This window comes from Gobio gobio (genome assembly GCF_949357685.1).
Source record: "Gobio gobio genome assembly, chromosome: 3".
In the NCBI taxonomy this organism is placed as follows: Eukaryota; Metazoa; Chordata; class Actinopteri; order Cypriniformes; family Gobionidae; genus Gobio; species Gobio gobio.
In genome coordinates, this window is record NC_137099.1 from 61,756,225 (window position 1) to 61,773,913 (window position 17,689).

General features: G+C 39.9%; 2 protein-coding genes across 6 annotated transcripts in view; both read right to left on the minus strand.

Moving 5' to 3' along the window:
• Nucleotides 1–17,689, minus strand: part of LOC307124221 (uncharacterized protein) — a gene marked incomplete at its 3' end in the record, with an annotated part of 717,433 nt that overhangs the window by 89,745 nt on the left and 609,999 nt on the right. The gene's annotated exons all lie outside the window — the stretch shown is intronic.
• LOC307122987 (sialoadhesin-like) overlaps nucleotides 1–17,689 on the minus strand; it is a 93,622-nt gene that overhangs the window by 6,059 nt on the left and 69,874 nt on the right. For 3 of the 5 annotated variants that reach the window (XM_079811345.1, XM_079811344.1, XM_079811348.1), the window contains 6 exons: nucleotides 11,422–11,679; nucleotides 11,037–11,294; nucleotides 10,085–10,342; nucleotides 9,183–9,440; nucleotides 7,758–8,015; nucleotides 7,375–7,629 (listed from right to left, as the gene is read on the minus strand). In XM_079811345.1, the coding sequence (XP_079667471.1) occupies nucleotides 7,375–7,629; nucleotides 7,758–8,015; nucleotides 9,183–9,440; nucleotides 10,085–10,342; nucleotides 11,037–11,294; nucleotides 11,422–11,679 (1,545 nt within the window). The remainder of the gene's footprint in view (nucleotides 1–7,374; nucleotides 7,630–7,757; nucleotides 8,016–9,182; nucleotides 9,441–10,084; nucleotides 10,343–11,036; nucleotides 11,295–11,421; nucleotides 11,680–17,689) is intronic. The other 2 variants (XM_079811346.1, XM_079811347.1) reach the window with 2 other exon arrangements.

Consider the following 17,689-nt stretch of genomic DNA (forward strand, 5'->3'; position numbering starts at 1 on the left):
TTGTAAGCCACCGTTATGGGGATGGGTGTTTGCTTTAGTTGGGCTCTTGACCCTTATGTTATTAACTTTAGATTTTGTCTGGCTGCTGTATCTGAGTTATAACTGCCAGAAGAACAAAGATAAAAAGAGATCTGTTGGTTATATGACAATCGTCATTTAAACTATATTTTTGATTTATGTTGCGGTTTACAGCATAACTGTGATTCTGCATAAATATACAAAGTTTTAGATATAATATAAAGGATTTCTTGAAAGTTGAAAAAAAAAGTGTTTCTTTTAGCCACAGACAGACGTCAATGGTGACAAGCAGAATATTCAATTAGGAAAAGAAAATTACATAGATAATTCAGATCATAATTTATTCATACCGCAATGCATGATGGGAGCCATTAATGAGTTGTGATTGGTGGTAGCCACTGCAACATGCTTTATTGTTGTCACCATTGTTGAGACTCACAGGCTGATTATTGATATCTGTGTTGAAAGTCTTTTGATCAGAACAATGTTTATTAAATATTTTGGATTTTACGAAAAAATTGATAATCACATACTGTAAAATCACAAAGCTGCTGTTAACAAGTTAAACCAAACTATCTCAAAATGTTTCATTTTTCTGATCATAGCATGAATATGTCAAAACATAGCCCACACTATCAGATCACACTTTTCTTTGTTAATTTGACTGCTATAAATGAATAACAGCAGACAAACAAAATCTAAAGTTAAGAGAATAAGGGTCAAGAGCCCAACTAATGCACACACCCATCCCCATAACGGTGGCTTACAATTTATGATTTTCTCCTTCAGAGATTCTGCTTGTTAACATCAGGTGTCTTCAATAATGCTCAATCATCACTAAATTAATCACTTAATTATCTCATTAACTTCTCTAACTTCTTTCTTAATTTAACACTGGAGTTTTAGCTTTGTAGTAAATGCCGCGCCATCTGAAAGCAGGTGAAGGCGATTTACTACTAATCAATTAACCGGCTTTACTGATGAGAAGCGCATAACAATCTCACGATATATATCGCCCAGCCCTAGGTCAGCCTCGTTAAGGATGAGCTGTCAGGAGACGTATATCAAATTAACCACGCCCCGCTTGCAATCACCTCCTATAAATACAGGTGTTAATCAGCCGGCCCTCTCTCTTTTTCCGACTGGCTCAAAGCAATCCCTGAGTGACCACGCTTCATGGTGTGTTGACTTCATTCACAGAACCTAGATTACCTGTGTAACCCCTCGTTTCTTTTCAGTCAACATGCCACAGTATGGGTCAACTGTGTACCAGATAAGGTCATGAGGGGAAATCTAGCGGCAATAACCAGGAAACGATTAATGCAACAGAACCTTTTATTAGTTCTTCATATAACTTACAACAAAACCACCAGGTAATAATACCTTGACATAACTTAACATAAAACAGTTTATACCTGTTCTGCTGTTTGCAGAATAGTAGATGAAACTGTCTTTGCAAGATCCAGACGATAAAACTTGGCAAATGTCAAAGAAGATGACCAACCTGCTGCTACACACACACCTTCCAGAGAGGCCCCTTTAAATATTGCCCAAGAGGCCCCCATTCCTCTGGTAGAGTGGGCCAGCACCCCTTAGGGAGGAGGCTTTCCTATGCTGTGGTAGGCTAGTTCTATCAGCCTGAACACCCATCTTGCGAGCCGCTGCTTGGACACCGCCTGGCCTCGCACTGAGTCCCCGAAACAGACAAACAGCTGATTAGTCTGTCTTATCTGTTGAGTGCAAGCAATGTACCATTTCAGTGCTCTGACTGGGCAGATTAGATGTAATCTAGCTGCTTCTGCTGAATCATGAGGAGGGGGATGAAAGGGTTCTAGTACCAATGGTCTGGAGACATAAGAATGAGGCAAAACTTTTGGCAGGAATGATGGGTTCGGAAGGAGTGAAATGGATGAATCTTCTTCCCCCAATCTCAAGCATGCAGGTTGTACCGACAAGGCATACAATTTGCTTACCCTCCTAACTGAAGCAATAGACAAGAGAAAGGATGTCTTTAACTCAAGAAGTTCTAACTCCATTTGTCTAATGGCTCAAAGGGGTGTTCTGTCAGAGCTTTCAGGACAATGCCCAAGTCCCATGAGGGAACTAACCAAGCTTGAGATGGGCATAATCTACGAGTTCCTTTCAAAAAAAAATTCACAAGAGGATGGACACCAATTGTGCTGCCTCCGTAGTCCATATGGCGATCTGATATAGTCGCTACATATCCCCTCAAGGTTGACTCCGTCAGAGACCAGATCTCCTGCACCACTGCCGGATAGGGACGTTAAACGTAAGGGACGTTAAACGTAACCCGCCTTGATGGTTTATATATGACACTACTGTGGTGCTGTCTGAGCGAACAATCACATGCTTCTCCTGAAGCCGAGGCCAAAAATGGATCAGGGCCCAAAATACTGCCTCCAGTTCCAGCAGATTTATGTGTGCTCCTCTCCATGAGGCATGTCCATGTCCTTGTGCAGGATTGCCTCGCCAGACAGCACCCCAGCCCTCCAGTGATGCATCTGTTATCATCTCCCTCGAACATAAAGGGCACAGTGTGACTCCTTCCTTTAGGCCTGGAGTCGAGAGCCACCACTGGACTGTTGGAAGACAATCCCTGTCCCTTGGAATTAGTCGCTGTCCATTCTCGTATGGACATACTTTGTATTTTGGTAACCATAGCTGCCGAGGGCGCATGTGAAGCAATCCCAATGGTACCACCTGACTGGCTGCTGCCAACAGGCCAAGTAGCCTCCGACCAAACTTCACTGTAACCTGCTCCTTCCAGAGGAGCTGGGATAGACATTCTTCCAACACCAATTGCCTCTGGGAAGTCAGAGATGCTCTCATCGTTGTTGAATCCAAGGTCAACCCTAGGTATGTCACTGCCTTGGTGGGAATGAGACAACTCTTCCCGCTGTTCAGCTTCAGCCCCAAGTTCTGTAAATGGGTTAGGACCCCTTTGTGTTGTTCCTGGCCTGCAGTTCTGTAGGGGAACAAATTACCCAATCATCCAGGTAATTTGCTATACGTATGCCCTGACGACGAAGGGGGATGAACGCTGCATCCATACATTTTGTAAAGGTGCGGGGGGCCAACGATAGACCGAAGGGGAGAACATTGTACTTGTATGCATTGCCCTGAAAGTAGAAACTTAGGTACTTCCTGTGGTTCCTGTGAATTGGGATATGAAAATAAGCATCCTGGAGGTCCACTGTTGTGAACCAGTCCTCTTGTCTGATGAAGGTTAAAAGGGTTGATATGTTGAGCATATGGAAAGACAGTCGTTTTAAATGACGGTTAAATCCCTTGAGATTGAGGATGGGACGAAGACCCCCATCCTTTTTTCGGAATCAGGAAATAGGTGGAATAAAACCCCTGCCCCATTGTTCCTTTTCCCCTCTGCCCACTTTTCCAGCATTTTTTAAAAATTGCCAGTGAGTGGAGTTAAGCTCTGAGCAGGGGTTTAGTTACACTTTAAGAAAATTCTTAAGATACATTCTAAGAAGTTCGTAAGAATGTTCCTAAGTGCAATTCTTGAAAAATTCTTAAGAAGTTCTCAAATATTTTCTTAAGAACATCTTAATGTATTACTTAAGAAGAAAATAAAAGGTGTTATTTGGTGTTATTTTATTGAAAGGTATTACTGAAGACTCGCTGAATGAAAAACACCTCAAAGCCCAGCTTTTTGTGCTTCCTGCTGATTACCGTAGATATCATAAGTGTGCAGACTATTTTCGTTGTGACTATCAAGAACGCTGCTCGGGTACCCAAGATCGGCCGTTAGATCTACAAAAGACAAATCATATCTCAGAGACATCAGAGCCCGCGGCAGACGTCAGAAGGACTAGCCGAGGAAAGGCTGCTCTCGGCTGGGTTAACAAGCGCTGAACACCCGGTGATCGCCTGGCTCTCACAACTCCGAAAACGCCAGATAAAGTTGTCAAATAGGCGCTCTCTTTTTAAATAAACCACATATTTAATATTTAAACAAGTACATTCTCACCTGAAAAAGTCTTAAAACTACAATTTGTGACACATTAACAGTAGTATTTTTTAAATATGCAGGGTTTATCCGCTATTGACGCTAACTGGTTGCTGCTGTTTTAATACTCGTCCATTTGGTACTATTACACTGTAAAACCTAAGTTGTATGAACTAAAAAAATATGAGTTCACTGCACTCAGATATTACAGAATGTTGTGTGGACAAAATGACTGCAACAGAACTCAAACTGAATGAGTTATAGAAAATGTCTAGTTCCCAGCATGATAACTGGTTAATAAATGTATTGTTAAGTGATTAAATAAGTGATAATTGTATTGGTGGTGAACACCTGATGATGGTAATGAGCAGAATCACTGAAGGAAAGAGAAACACAAGAACTACAACTGACTTCAGCCACAGCCTTAGATGAAATCAACTGAAGAGAAAAGAAGACATTAAATCTCTGAAGATCTCAGCAGAGGAGGATTAAACAACTCCACAAACAGCATTACCAGCTTCACACACTACTAACCAGACTGACTTTTTTATGTAATTTCTGTTATATTGAAAATAATAGTTTTGTTTGAATTCACCATGATGGTGTTCAGTGTTTGCTTTTGTTGGGATCTTGCTCTGGCTGCTTTAACTGTGTTTACAAAGCCCATTTGTTATGGTAAGAAAAATTATAGTATTGTCATGTAGTGATTGAATCACTGATCTCATTCAGAGTCTAATGCTCTTGTTATAGAGGTTTTTTTATTTTTATTAATTTGTTATTATTCATAATAGAAACTATGTGACCGTACAGCACAAGATTTAGAATGGTTGTGGTAACCGAGCAATATGCAGAAATTAACTGAATAAAATTAATGCACGAAAGGTTTAATCTACACAGTTTTCAGACACACACAGACATCAAGAATAGGAATATGAAGCTCAACAATGGTGACAATCAAAAAAATATTCAGATAAACAGATCAACTTTGAACATAAAAACAAGCTACAAAAACATCACAACAAACAGCAAAAGTAAAAGCAAATAGTAAGAATCAAAGAAAATTAGTCACAATTCAGATGCATAATTTATTCATGCCGCAATGCATGCTGGGACCCATGAGGGAGTTTTGATCGGTGGTACCCAGCATGCACTGCAGCATGAAGCTTTTCATTGATTGTCACCATTGTTTAGATTCATACACAAATTCTTGATCTCTGTGTGTAACTAAGTAATGCCATAGATTAAAACCTTTGGAACACTAACTAACTAAAATTTTGCATATTATTCAATTACCACAACAGTGCTGGATATTGTGCTGCTGAATCACATAGTCACCTTTTATGAATAGTACAAACATTAAGAACACAATACCGCAATAACCATAGAATAAGACTCTGAGTGAGATCAGTGACTTAAGCCACGACATGATGATTATACCATTCGCTGTATAACCAACATCAACTAATCACATTTTCTCTAGCCATTCCTTATCATAACAAATATGCTTTCCAAACACAGTTAAAGCAGCCAGAGGAAAAACTAATGTTAATGATTAAAGGGTCAAGAGCCCAACTAAAGCAAGCACTCATCTCCATCATGGTGACATCAATTAAACTATTATTTTCATTAAAACAGAAATGACAGAAACAAAGTCAGTCTGGTTAGTAATGTGTGAAGCTGGTAGTGCTGTATGTGGAGTTGTTTAATCCTCCTCTGCTGAGATCTTCAAATATTTAATTTAACTTATTTTATCTTCTGTTATTTCATCTAAAGTATAAGTTATTTCATCTAATCTGAATGCAGTGTAAAGTTTTAATTGTATATCAAGAAATATCATTTTTAGTGGACTTGATTAAAAAAAGTGCAGAGTACTCATAACTATTGTTTTTTTATAAACCTAAATTTTATAATATTTATAACTACACTGTAAAACCCAACAAGTTCAGCTAACTCATTTCATTTGAGGAAACCGATTACCTCAAATAATTTAGGTTTATAAAAAACAATAGTTATGAGTACTCTGTACTTATTTTAATCAAGTCCACTAAAAAAAGATATTTCTTAATTAACTCAGATCAACTCAGATTCAATCATCACTCAATTAATCACTTAAGTATCTTATTAACTCTAACACTGCCTTAAGCTGCGTTCACACCAAACGCGAATTGAGCGTCAGGCGCGAGTGATTTCAATGTTAAGTCAATGGAAAGGCGCGTTGACGCGCGTCTGGAGGTCCCGCGGCGCGGAAGGCGCGTTACGCGCGGCGTGAAGGACGCGAATCCGCTTCATTCGCGCGTCCAGTTCGCGCGAATGGCGCGAATTGGACGCGAATTGAGCGTCTTGCGCGATACGCGCGTTACACGCGAATGGTGCTTTTGTGCATTCACGCGTTTGAAGCGAATTCGCGTCTGACGCCCGAGTTGAAAAATTTGAACTTTGGCGTCAATTCGCGCCGCGTTAACCAATGAGGAGCCTGCTCGCTGCTGTCACGTGGTAAAGTGACGTGTATGAGAAACCCTGCATAAATTAAAAACAGTACTATTGTGTCACAAAATGTAGTTTTAAGACGTTTTCAGGTGGGAATGTAGTTGTTTAAAGCTCAAATCTGTGGTTTATTTATAAAGAGAGCGCCTATTTAAAAAAAATAATCTTGTGTTTTTGGAGTTGTGAGATCCAGGCGATCACCGGGCAATCACTGCTCATAACCCCGGCGAAGGCAGCCTTTCCTCGGCCAGTCCTTCTGGCGTCTGCCGCTGGCTCTGATGTCCTGTAGTGGTTCGTTTTGTGTAGATCTAACGGCCGAGCTTTGCTCTCATGAATCTATAATTTGTTGTCTGCCAAATCGTTTTGACTGAGGGCAAAGAGAAGTTTAATAACTTTATATTTTAAGGATATTTAAATATACATGTACTGAAGATGATGTAGGAGTTGCCTGGACCACATTTGTGTGGCTATTAATGCTTAATATATATGTTTAATGAAAATGAAAAGAGGCAGAGTGGTGTTTTATGACATATTTCTCCTGGAGTGCCTTGAACGCGCGTCAATTTCGCTTCAAACGCTCGATTTCTACGCGCGTCCAATTCTCTGCAGACGCGCGAATGCATTCAAAATGTTCGCGCGTGAAACTAGACGCGGTAGACGCGATTTTGACGCTCAATTCGCGTTTGGTGTGAACGCAGCATTAGAGTTACTTTAACACCCTGCTGGTGGTTCCCATATGAACACCGAGCTGTGTTAATTCCACACTGGGGAATTTACTTTATTGTGACAAGATTAAAAAAAAAATGTGTGCAATAAATTATTGATGAAAATCATTATAAATCTGCTGACATGTTCTACAGCATCTTGTGTTTTTATAATAAACTCACACATGACGTTTAGAGTCACAGCATCAGAGTATTTCTCTCCATGTTCATTGATGGACTTGCACTTGTATTCACCACTGTCATCAGAGCTGATCTTTGAGATGCTGTAGATTCTTCCAGATCCTACAAACTTTCTTCCTTTAAACCAATTGATTTTTGCAGGAGGGTTTGAATCACTGCTGCAGTTCAGAGTCACTGAATCTCCCTCCACTATTACACCAGATGGACTGATGGACACCGAGATGTTCCTGGGAGGGTCTAAAAACAGTCATCAAACTTATTGCGACAAGGATCATAAAATATTTTTGTGCAACTAATTATTGATGAAAATCATAAAAAATATGCTGAAATGTTCTACAGCATCTTGTGTTTTATAATCAACTCACACATGACATTTAGAGTCACAGCATCAGAGTATTTCTCTCCATGTTCATTGATGGATCTGCACTTGTATTCTCCACTGTCATCAGAGCTGATCTTTGAGATGCTGTAGATTCTTCCAGATCCTACAATCGTTCCTCCTTTAAACCAGCTGAAGTTCAGAGCAGGAGGGTTTGAATCACTGCTGCAGCTCAGAGTCACTGAATCTCCCTCCACTATTACACCAGATGGACTGATGGACACTGAGACGTTCCTGGGAGGGTCTAAAAACAGTCATCAAACTTATTGTGACATGGATTACAAAACATCCCAACAGGCACAGAATGTAGACTCAGTCAATCAGACGTTGGATTTTGGTAGAAAATGAAAATTGGTTTGACGTCTAAATTCAATGTTGGGCCGACGTTGAATTTTGGTTGGAACAAACCCCCCCTCCAAAAAAAGTACATATATTACCAGCTTCACTTCTATCCAGATTGACTTCATTTCTGTCAGATGTCTACAGAAGCTCTTATTGTGAATTAACAGAGGTTTAGATGTTGATGTTTTGTAGAAAATGTTTAGTTTGAAGTCATCATTATTGTGATCAGTGTTTGCTTCATATGCTGATTATTGATGTCTGAGTGAGTCTAATAAATGCTGGAGATCAAAATGTTTTGAGGGCAATATAGAATTGCAGGCTTGTTATAATTAATAATACAAAATGATCACTTATATATCAAAATATTAGATTCTGGATGACATCACTGAAATACCCACTCTATGATGATCATATCTTTATCATCAAGTAAGACAATATAATCTGATCACATTTTCTCTTGCATTTCTTGCCATAACAAACACAGTTACAGCAGCCAGAGAAAAACTAGCGTTACAAAGTCAAGTTAAACTACCCAACTAAAGCAAACACTAATCACCATAATGGTGACTTCAAACTAAACTATTATTTTCAATGAAAAATCAACATCTAAACCTCTGTTAATTCTCAGTAAGAGCTTCTGTAGTCGTCTGACAGAAATAAAGCCAGTCTGGTTAGTGATGTGTGAAGCTGGTAATGCTGTTTGTGGAGTTGTCTAATCCTCTGCGGAGATATTCAGAGATTTCATGTACTGACATACAGTTCACCCTTTTTAATTTTTTTTTTTTTTTTTTTTTTACAGTTTGGTGCTTATTCTAACCAAAATTCAACGTCTGTCTGATGTTAGAGCTTGACGTCAATCAAACGTTGGGTTTAGACGTCAACCGGATTTTCATTTTCAACCAAAATTTGACGTCTGACGGACATTGGATTAGTTGGAGTCCAACATTTTTCTGACGTCACACTGACGTACCATGCCTGCTGTGATTTTTAGGCAACTAATTATTGATGAAAATCATAATAAACATGCTGAAATGTTCTACAGCATCTTGTGTTTTTATAATAAACTCACACATGATGTTTAGATTCACAGCATCAGAGTATTTAACTCCATGTTCATTGATGGACTTGCACTTGTATTCTCCACTGTCATCAGAGCTGATCTTTGAGATGCTGTAGATTCTTCCAGATCCTACAAACATTCTTCGTTTAAACCAGCTGAAGTTCGGAGCAGGAGGGTTTGAATCACCGCAGCAGTTCAGAGTCACTGAATCTCCCTCCACTATTACACCAGAGGGACTGATGGACACTGAGACACTCCTGGGTGGGTCTAAAAACAGTCATCAAACTTATTGTGATAAGAATCATAAAACATATTTGTGCAACTAATTATTGATGAAAATCATTATAAACATGCTGAAATGTTCTATGGTGTTTTGGGAAAAATTTAATCACAGAAGATTTATGTTTGAGTTCACACAGAAGTTAACATCTGTCTCGGCCATGCAATACACTTTTCTAAGCCCAACAGACACAGTGTCTGTGAAAACCCAGGGAAGAAACAGTGGGATATCTAAAGGTGTCAGATAATTTAAATTAGTTCTAAGACAGAGGAAGGACCATTGTGTTTCTTGCTTTTAATTCAAATTAGTTCCAAGACAGAAAGGGGACCATTTGTGTATTGTGTCTCACCTCTTACTCAAGGTAAAACCTTCAGTGGTTTTCCACAGATGTATGGAAAATTACTGAGGGAGGTTGTTTAAACATTGGCGGGTAAAAGAGTTTGTGCTTTCTTTTGTTTTAGCAGTTCACACTCGAGACAGGCTGCATGACTGTGTTGACTGTGGGCTCTTTCTTGCAAGAAAAATTTATCTTTATAAAGATAATTTTTCCTAAGGTTTGTCTCTTATTAGTGATGTCAACGAATTCAATTTTGCCGTAACAATAGCATTTTGTGTTTTATAATAAACTCACACATGACGTTTAGAGTCACAGCATCAGAGTATTTCTCTCCATGTTCATTGATGGATCTGCACTTGTATTCTCCACAGTCCTCAGAGCTGATCTTTGAGATGCTGTAGATTCTTCCAGATCCTACAATTGATCCTCCTTTAAACCAGCTGAAGTTCAGAGCAGGAGGGTTTGAATCACTGCTGCAGTTCAGAGTCACTGAATCTCCCTCCACTATTACACCAGATGGACTGATGGACACTAAGACGCTCCTGGGTGGGTCTAAAAACAGTCATCAAATTTATTGTGACAAGGATCATAAAACATCCCAGCAGGCACAGGATGTAGACTCAGTCAATCACACGTTGGATTTTGGTAGAAAATGAAAATTGGTTTGTCGTTTAAATTCAACGTTGGGCAGACGTTGAATTTTGGTTGGAACAAACCCCCCCCCCCCCCCCCTCCAAAAAAAAGTACATATATTACCAGCTACACTTCTAACCAGATTGACTTCATTTCTGTCAGACATCTACAGAAGCTCTTATTGAGAATTAACAGAGGTTCAGATGTTGATGTTTTGTTGAAAATGTTTAGTTTGAAGTCATCATTATGGTTGTCAGTGTTTGCTTCATATGCTGATTATTGATGTCTGAGTGAGTCTAATAAATGCTGAAGATCAAAATATTTAGTGGACAATATAGAATTACTCACTTGCTATAATTAATAATACAAAATTATCATGTATCAAAGGATTAGATTCTGGATGACATCAGTGAAATAGACCACTCTATGATGATCATATCTTTATAAATATGACGTCTGACTGACATTGGATTAGTTGGAGTCTAACGTTTTTCTGACGTCACATTGACGTACCGTGCCTGCTGGGATTTTTAGGCAACTAATTATTGATGAAAATCATAATAAACATGCTGAAATGTTCTACAGCATCTTGTTTTTTTTATAATAAACTCACACATGACATTTAGAGTCACAGCATCAGAGTATTTCTCTCCATGTTCATTGATGGACTTGCACTTGTATTCTGCACTGTCATCAAAGCTGATCTTTGAGATGCTGTAGATTCTTCCAGATCCTACAAACATTCTTCGTTTAAACCAGCTGAAGTTCGGAGCAGGAGGGTTTGAATCACTGCTGCAGTTCAGAGTCACTGAATCTCCCTCCACTATTGCACCAGATGGACTGATGGACACTGAGACGCTCCTGGGTGGGTCTAAAAACAGTCATCAAACTTATTGTGACAAGGATCATAAAATAATTTGTGCAAAAAATGATTGATGAAAATCATAATAAACATGCTGAAATTTTCTACAGCATCCTATGTTTTATAATAAACTCACACATGACGTTTAGATTCACAGCATCAGAGTATTTCTCTCCATGTTCATTGATGGATCTGCACTTATATTCTCCAGAGTCATCAGAGCTGATCTTTGAGATGCTGTAGATTCTTCCAGATCCTACAATCTTTCCTTCTTTAAAACAGCTGAAGTTCAGAGCAGAAGGGTTTGAATCACTGCTGCAGTTCAGAGTCACTGAATCTTCCTCCACTATTACACCAGATGGACTGATGGACACTGAGACGCTCCTAGGTGGGTCTAAAAACAGTCATCAAACTTATTGTGACAAGGATCATAAAACATCCCAGCAGGTATAAGATGTAGACTCCGTCCATCAGACGTTGGATTTTGTTAGAAAATGAAAATTGGTTTCACATGTAAATTCAACGTTGGGGAGACGTTGAATTTTGGTTGGAACAAACACCCCTGTAGTGGACAGCACATTCCAGGGCCCAGTTTATGGCCGGGCCACTCTCTGTCCATAACAGTGGACAAAGGTTTGCTACATTTTGATTTAATCTTGGTAGACTGAGACAAACAAACTGTCCAACGCCATCAGATAAGATGCTATGACAACATCCAGACACCTCTTAGAGGCCAAAAAGACCAGCTCTTGTACCAAGCCCAGGAAGGACAAGACATCTCATTGGCCCAAATGCAGTACCTGCCCTTCAACCACATCCCTAGTGTCCTGGTCTATGACTGCCATAAAAATTCCACAGGACCTTAGCAGTACTGGGTGAAACAAAGACCACAATTATTCATCTAAATCCATTCATAACTATGTTTGGAAACCTTAAGACTGATGTAAACTACACACATCCATTTCATACTTATTCAGAGAAATACGTATTCTCAGTGACAGCTATTTGTAATGCAACATCTTACACAGAATCAGCTGTTAATGAAAAAATGAATGAACAGTTCAATCTTTTCCCATCATATTTGGTTTCTATTTGTTTAGAATATTGCCAAGGGTATTCTGATGGAGGTTTGGAAAGTGAGAAATGCATTGGTAAACTTTAAAGACACTTTAAAGACTTCTAACTGTGTAAATTATGCAAATGAGTTCCACAGGAGAAAGGAGGGTGAGTCTCACTGTGGACCCCCTCTGATGCCAGCATCGCAACACTGGAATGGAGAAGCGCCAAATTGCAATCTCCTCCTATTCGGAAAAGGATAAAGGTACCCTTTCAACAGACACACCTTGTTCTGAGTCTCCCCAGCAAGGATGAGACTGTAACAGTTCACCAAGTTCTGAGTCTCCCTTAAAGAGAGACATAACAGATACACTGTAATGTTCTGAGTCTGTCCGGCGAGGATGAGACTGTCACAGAGCAACCACGTTCTGAGCCTCTGGTTAATCCAGAGAGACAACAAAAGATCCAAGGATCTGAGTCTACAGCTTGTGAGGCAGCAACAGATACGACCACTTTCTGAGCTTCGAGCCTGTGAGGAAAGAGACATTAACAACCACTACGTTCAGAGTTTTAGTCCAGCGAGACAACTACCGCACGTCCCGAGTCTCCATGCCAGAGAGACCAAAGCGGATTGACCAAGTCCTGAGTGTCTGACCCACAGAGTCAGAAGACACACAGAGACATTTGCAACAAGGTTAAGCTCAGGAGAGCAAACCTTCACTTTGAGGTTCCTTCGTCCTTCGTCTTCCTTCGCGTGTTCCAGATTAAGGACCTTCTGCACCTACTTCAGGGCCTCATCTGCATGTTCCAGATTTTAGGACCCTTTGGTGCTCCAGGAGATCAGCATCCCACAGATCTTTGTGTTCAAGACTGTTGAAACGGATTCCAGCTCCTTTCCCACTGCATTGTCACCCAGCACAACCAGTGAAAGAAGTCACCTCCATCGGACTGCTTTCTCAACCAAGTGGAACGTAAATATCACTTAACCAAACCTCTTTCCAGAGACCTTGGCATTGTTGTATATTATCAGTATATGATTTTCTAATTTACATTAGAGGTAATTTAACTGATGTTAGTTAATAACAAATAATCTTTCGTTATTTGTTTTATGCATAATAAGGTTCTTCACCTTAGTCTCAGAGAAACAACAGTTTATCTTTCCATAAGATAACGCAACTCTTCCATAGCCACACTCAACTTAATCACATGTATTTTATGTATCTTATGCACTTTATTCCTTTATCATTCATTGTATTCATTTAGTAGTTGTGTTAGTTATTCTTGTTTATCTTTTGTTAATAAAATCCATTTTATTACAATTGTGTCTTACTTGTGCTGAAAATACAGAAAAGGCTCTACAAGTTAGAAATCTCACCAATCTTTCAGATAAATCAGCTGACCAACTCTCCCCACTTTACATTCAATCTAAAATGATTGAACAGCCTCCTATTTGGAGTTTTTTCATAGAGCCAAGGGGAAGGGGGAGGGGGAAGGTGGTCATCTGATGTACTCATAACCACACCTTAAGTGACGTGTGATCCAAAAATCACAATGTCAGCGGTGACGTGAGTACCAATCACTACCTTACTTAACGTCCTTGGATGGACGAAGGTAAAATCACTACATAATTGGCGTCCCTTGTTTGGGCCCAAAAGTGAAATTATTACATAATTGGCGTCCCTGGGTGGGCTAACTTAGAATTAAATGAGCCTTCTATTTTGTCAACACAAGTTAATACACTGAAAGATAAAAAAGGAAGTAACGTTAATACAAAACTAAATCTTTCACCAAGTCAGAAACCAATTGCATAGCAAAGAGTGGTTCCTTTTAAGCCTGAAGGCCTGTACACACCGGGACGAATATCGCACGCGCTTATCGCCAGCGTTTTTTGTGATGTTTTTCGGCGCATCTTGAGTATTCACACCCAAGCGATTTCCACTGGCGATGCGGCGAGTGAACGTGCACATTCAGTAGATAGCGCTCCCGGTCCACAAGGTGGTGCTGCGGCACTTTACGCTTCTGACACTCGCTTGTCACACAGAAGAAAAGGAGAGACAGTATTTACGTGCTTGACAAAACCACAGATATATTATGTCTATGGCAAAACCATTCACACACTTTTTGCTAACTGGCAAGCAGCATTAGCAGCCCATCTTCTTCTTTGTCTACTTACTACTTCTTCTTCGTATCAATGTGTGCTCGGCAAGACCGATTTTGTGCTTGAGCGCCACCAAGTCGTGTTTTACTGTCACTGCAGCAGCTCCAGGCACGTGAAAAAAAAAGCACTGATCTCATTGGTCGGCCAGTTTTTAACGTGCCGCGTCAAAATAAAAAAACGAACCCGAGGCGTTTTTTTTAAAATGACGCTATTACGCCTGCCGTTTTACGCGTCGGTGTGCACACTCACATTGGCGCCCATTGTTTAGTCACGAGGCGTTAAACGTCGGCGATAAACGCGCGTGAAAATCGTCCCGGTGTGAACAGGCCTTGATTTATAGTTTCCCTGCTCAACTCCTTGGTACGATTTATGACTAGGATTTGTTGCAAAGTGTATAGAATCATGATTTTATTGTGGCATAGAGCTTGCAATTTTTTAGCACACGTAATTGTTGATTATAACTAATTGCTAATATAAGTAAAGGAAATGGTGTCCTCCTTAGTCTACCATACTGTTTTAGAATTTTTAGGAACTTGTCAGGTAAGGGTAATGCCCTCTGACAAATTATAGACAAGTGCTAGAATTCTCACCCCCTAGTGTGTGTGACATTCATTGTCGTAGTGACTTAGAGCTCCTTACACTTGAGGTAAACTTTCATAGTTTAGCTAGTTTGGGTGGTGTATTTATTTATTATATATACAAAACAAGTATATATATTAAATAAAGATGGCTGATATGACCGCTGAAGCAGTGAGCCAGGTCTTAAAGGGCGCTTCACTAATAAAGCTTATTTCCAGCCTAGCACTAAATTGGCCTGTACAACAAAACCAAGCTACAGACAAAATATCCCTTGCCCAAGAACAGAATAAAGATTTGTTCCAGCAACTCAAAAATTGAGGAAGCAGAACTTAAGAGTCAAAACTGACATGGCCACTCTGCAGACAGAGTTGACCCATACCCAAAATGACCTGCTAGAACAGACAGAGAAGTTAAATATTCTGAGCTCTAGTGAGACAAGGACTAAAGCTGATTTAAGTTCAGCATTGCTCAAAGTTTCTGAGCTGAAGAAGCTCCAACAAATTGAGCATAAAGACAGTATAAGCCAACAGGATAGAGTCAAGTGCCTCCCCCAGCAGCAACCTGAACCACAAAGTCTGCACCCCTGCTCCTTTGGTTCAGCTGGTAGGGACCCCCTGTTGTTTAGCTTTGAACAGAGAAAGCATCATCAGGACAGTGATGTGTCAGCCTTAAGCAGCCTAACTGTGAGTGACTCTCCTAAAACTATCCGCTCCTTACCTAAGCTTCCAAGCATGCTACCAACTGGCAACAGACTGCACATTCTTAGAGAATTAGCACATGACATAGAGGTTTTTAACCCTGAGACAACTAAAAACAACATAGAGTTGTATTTAAAGGATGTAGATGCAGCCTTGAAGTACTTTCCCAAGGCCAGCATGACTGACAAAGTCCTTCTTCTGAGAAAGACCACATCACAGATTGTCCATGGCTTCATGGATAGGCAAAGCCAAGCTATTGCTAACAATTATGACAAATTGTGTAAAGCTCTTCTGGTAGAGTATACTCTATATCAGAACCCGTCTGCCTCTCGTCTCTCAGCTTTCTGAATTAAGCAAGGCCGCCATGAGTCTCCCAGCGAGTACTATGAGTGCTTAAGGAAAATGTATTTTGCTGGCAAAGATGACCCCAAGGCAGAGGAGGATGTTATGTTTAAGAGTTTGTTTGTAAGTAACCTTTACCCTACTGTTAGGAAACCACTCATACTCCTGGTAGATGTTGAAAATATGTCTGCAAGAGAACTGAGGCAGCTTACCATGCGAGCCTGGGACAGTGAGAAGATAGGCACAGACAGGCAAGACAGACAGCCATGTGCATCTGTGCTTGAATCTAAACATGACTGTAAGATTCCCATTCATATGGTAGAGTCAGAACTTCCCCAAAACAGGTTGGTCCATTGCAGCAATTTCCAGCAGTGCACCCAGAGCCCTAAGCTCTCAGGTTACAGGGGACATAACAATCACAGGTATGCCCCCAGAAAGGAGAGCAGGCAGTGGCAGTGGGAGGACAGATGGCAAAGACAGAAGAATGGTAGAGATAACTCTGAGAATGGCCAAAAGCAGAGTAGTCAGAATAGGACAACTACACAGTAAAATCCCCAGAGTTAAATTAACACTGCTCAGAGAACATTTGGTCCCACTCTACAGAGTGTTAAAGTAACACTGAATCAGTGTTAAAGTTAATGAGATAATTGAGAGATTAATTAAGTGATGATTGGCCATTAGTGATGAAAACCTGATGATAATGAGTAGAATCACTGAAGGAAAGAGAAAAAGAAAAACACAAGAACTACGACTGACTATAAAAAAGACATTAAATCTCTGAAGATCTCAGCAGAGGAGGATTAAACAACTCCACAAACAGCATTACCAGCTTCACACATTACTAACCAGACTGACTTTATTTCTGTCAGACGTCTCTTATTGAGAATTAACAAATGTTTTGTTTGATTTTGTTGTGAAAATTGTTAGTTTTTAATGTGACCATCATGGTGATCAGTGTTTTCTTTAGTTGGGCAGTTTGATGACTTTTTAACATTAGTGTTTCTCTGGCTGCTGTAACTGAGTTTGCTATAGCAAGAAAAGCAAGAGTAAACACAATCAGATGCTGTCGGCTGCTCGATGATGAGAATATGATCATTGTATAATGATTTAATTCATTGATTTTATGACTGAGTATGAGCAATATACTATTCACTTTTTTTATTGTGATTTTAGAAAAGGTCCAACACTGTTTTAATCAGAAAAGCTGAATAAGTTTTGCAACCGATTGTACACTAATCGCTTCTAACTCCTGCGAGATGAACTCACACACAGACATCAAGAATCTGCCTATGAATCTCAACAATGGTGACATGCTTCATGCCACAATGCATTCTGGGAGCCATAGATGAGTTTTGCGTGATGCACCCAGAATGCATTGTGGCATGAAGCATGTCACCATTGTTGAGATTCATAGGCAGATTCTTGATCTCTGTGTGTGAGTAAAACTCGCAGGAGTTAGAAGTGCTTATTGTGTGATGTGTTATTAAACCGCAGTACAAATCTTACGTAAAATTTTTTTGATAATTGTTTAGTTTCTCTGATGATAACATTGCTGGATCTTCTGCCCTAGA